Source organism: Tribolium madens, unplaced genomic scaffold, assembly GCF_015345945.1.
Source record: "Tribolium madens isolate multiple individuals breed KSU strain unplaced genomic scaffold, Tmad_KSU_1.1 Scaffold_3;HRSCAF=73;Tcas5.2_LG2, whole genome shotgun sequence".
Lineage (NCBI taxonomy): Eukaryota > Metazoa > Arthropoda > Insecta > Coleoptera > Tenebrionidae > Tribolium > Tribolium madens.
The window spans coordinates 13,073,138-13,076,308 of record NW_025401006.1 but is presented as its reverse complement, the minus strand read 5'-3'; the positions used below and the strand labels follow the sequence as shown (position 1 = coordinate 13,076,308).

Below are 3,171 nucleotides of genomic sequence, written 5' to 3'. Positions count from 1 at the left end.
AATATAGGGGTACCAGTAATAATTCCGGAGTTCTCTCTTTTTAGTTGATTTTTGTTTTATGACAATGTCTAATTAAGAAATCAACAACTATATTTGAACATTTCTAATTTTTTATTGAAAAAATGTGAATGTATATAAGAGAAAACGTTGTATTATTTTGGTAATTTTGGCTTGACAATGGTAATATTTTAAACTATACAAAAATCTTGCTGTACCCGGAATCATAACCCAAAGACACTTTTAAAATTGTAAAATTTGAACTTTTTTCCCAAAAAAAATTTTTTGGTAGTTTTGGCTTGACAGTTTTTAAACTACACAAATGTAAAATCCTAACTCAAAGTGACTTTGGGTTTTTATCGTTGATTTGAGAATAAAAAGTGCATTCCGATGATTTTTAGATTTTTGTTTTAGGTTTTATGGTTTCTGAGAAAAACGCTTTTAATTGTTTTTTTCCTAAAAAAATTAAACTCTGTTAATTTTATTTTGATAATGGTAATATTTTAAACTATGCAAATGTAAAATGTTTCGGAGAGTCAACTTTTCAGAAAACTGAAAAATTCTTGATAGTTTAGAAGTTATGAACAATTTATTGATTTTGCCTATTTTTAACGATTAGTTATTTTTTTTTTCTGTAAGAGTGGAATTTTTTTTTTAATGATACTAAAAAAAATGGACTAGCAGTTATAATTCTGGAGTTATTGGCGGTTAACCGCTCCGGTAGCAAAATCAAAAAAAAAATGAGAAAAATTAAAAATTAATTTTACCTAAAATTTAATATCTGATTTTTTTAAAATGACATGGAGAATTTGCTTGTGTGAACTTTTTACCTACAACTAATAATTTTTGAATTATGGATTTTTTTATTGTAAAAATAAAAATGTTTTTGTACCCGGAACCGCAACCCAGAGCAACTTTTAAAAAGTGCATTCTAATGGTTTTTAGATGTTTGCTCTAGGTGTTATACTTTCTGAAAAAAAAGCTGTTAAAAAAATTAAACTATTGCACTTTAAAAAAAAATTGGGAATTTCGGCAAATGGTAATATTTTGTACCATAAGAACGTAAAATGTTCTAAGGAGTCAAATGGTGTCGGGAAAACCGCAAAATTCTTGATAGTTTAGATTTTAGAAGTTATCGACTATTTTTGTTTTTCTTTTGGTTTTCCTCTTTTGTCAAATTTTTTTCACTATTTTACTATTACTCAAAACAAAAATTTGATATACTATTAATGTCAAAGCGACGTGGGTGAGAATTAGTGAAATACATTTGACAAAAGAGAAAAACCAAAAGAAAAACACTGCATTATTGTTGATTTTGCCTCCTTTATCCCAAATTAACGATTTTTTCGAAAACGAGAAAATATATTTTTATAATGAAATGGGAAATTTAAAAGTATAGCGGTGGCAGTAATAATTCTGAAGTTATCGGCGTTTAATCGCTCTGATAGTAGGTAGCCGAAAATTTCGAAAAACATCGAAAAAATTAAAAACATGTATTCAAGACCTTTTTTGATTTTAGTGTTTGAAAAATTGACGAAATAAAAAACAAGTCAAATTATTTATCGTGTTGAAAGGCAATTTTTCGATGAAAAACATCTGTTTCAGCAGGAACGCACAGCTGTGCCAAATCCTGCCTGAAACCTGAAATAAAGGACTCACTCGAATCTGTAGGTTCCATCTCCAGCGTTATCATTGTCGAATCGAAGTATAGCAACAGGTGCACCCCCTGAATAAGTCCTGCCAGATGGTGCGTTATAAAGGGGTCCAGACGCGGGAGGGACGTAAGACGAGCGACTGCTGAAATCCGGAGGAGTTAAAAGCCCTCCACCACTGGCGGTTTTCGCACTAACAGGGGGCAAATACACGTTCTCTAACCGGTCGGCAACCGCCCCCCAAACCACAAACATCAAAGCTAACTGAAAATCACGACTTGTGGATGAGCTAAAACGGCCAAAGACTTACCAGTTTCATGATGTTTCGCTCTTTGAAGCACTGATTCTTGTGATGAACTGCAATAAATTGCGAGCTTTTATACAATATAATAACTGGTGGATCCGATTTCGGGAGCAAGGATTTCGGTTTCAAGGTGATCCTAACAGCGGGCTCATCTTTGTTAGAGGTGTGGAGAACAAGGAAAGGTTCGTTTATCATAAGTGACCTAGAAATGCCGATGATTTGGTTCAATTATTGTGAATGTCATTTGGGTTCTAATCAAGGCGGTTACCGGCTATTCATTAAAATCGGGGGAAATTAAGTAAACATTTGACGGAATTAGATACGATCTGAAACCTTAAATGTCTCAAAGATGAAAAGGTCACTACGAAAAAGGAAGAAAAAATTCAAGTGGGAGGTACTTAAAACAAGTGGAAAATCGAGAGCTACACCTTGACATTATCATCCCAATTTGCTACACATCTTTGCAATTGTGTAACAAACAAACTCATTTTTTATAATTACCGACAGCAAATAAATCGTAATTCTTTATTTTTACTTGTTAATTATTATTGTTGAAAATTTTTCAATACTTTATCTCTCAATATTAAATCTTTCTTTTGCAAATTATTTAAACTGTCAAAACTTTTAGGTACCTACTAGTTTTTCATAGGAATCAAAAATTTTTAATTTTTTGTTCAGAATTGGTTCGTGCTTATGCTTCTGGCCTTATTCTTAAACTTATTACTCAAAATCTCAAACGCGCCTAATTTTACGTCTAGAAAACTATATTTCAAGTGTTTTTACAACTTAAGGTAAATTGACTATTTTTACGATTTTACTAGCGCTCTCCTTCAAAAACTCAAAAAATTCAAAGTTTTTGAAACTTGACCCAATGGCGTTTTATGCACTTATTTGAGTCTTTAAGACCCCTAGGAATGTAAAAAACGTAAAATAGATCAATTTTAAAGATAAAATTTTTTTTGATTTTTGTCGAGATTTTGGTCGATTTTTGGCACCCCGAGCGGTTTAATGGCAATAACTCCGGACTTATTAGAGATAATCTCTTATATTTGGTACCGTTGGATAGAAAATTGAATTTTATATCATATATTAAAAATTTCAGTGCTCTACGATGAATAGTTATCGAGAAAATTTCTGATAAAGTCAAAAATATCGAGAATTTAAATCCGACTATAACTTCAAAACTACTACGAATTTTGCAGTTTAATTGACGCCAAT

At 31.4% G+C, this 3,171-nt stretch overlaps 1 protein-coding gene across 1 annotated transcript; it reads right to left on the bottom strand.

The window, feature by feature from the left end:
* Window positions 1-1,652: 1,652 nt before the first annotated feature.
* Window positions 1,653-2,148, bottom strand: LOC123007724. Its single transcript, XM_044403141.1, has 2 exons — window positions 1,960-2,148; window positions 1,653-1,913 (listed from the first exon to the last, which is right to left on the bottom strand). The coding sequence occupies exons 1-2, from the start codon at window positions 2,146-2,148 to the stop codon at window positions 1,653-1,655; spliced, it is 450 nt and encodes a 149-aa protein (XP_044259076.1).
* Window positions 2,149-3,171: the final 1,023 nt, after the last annotated feature.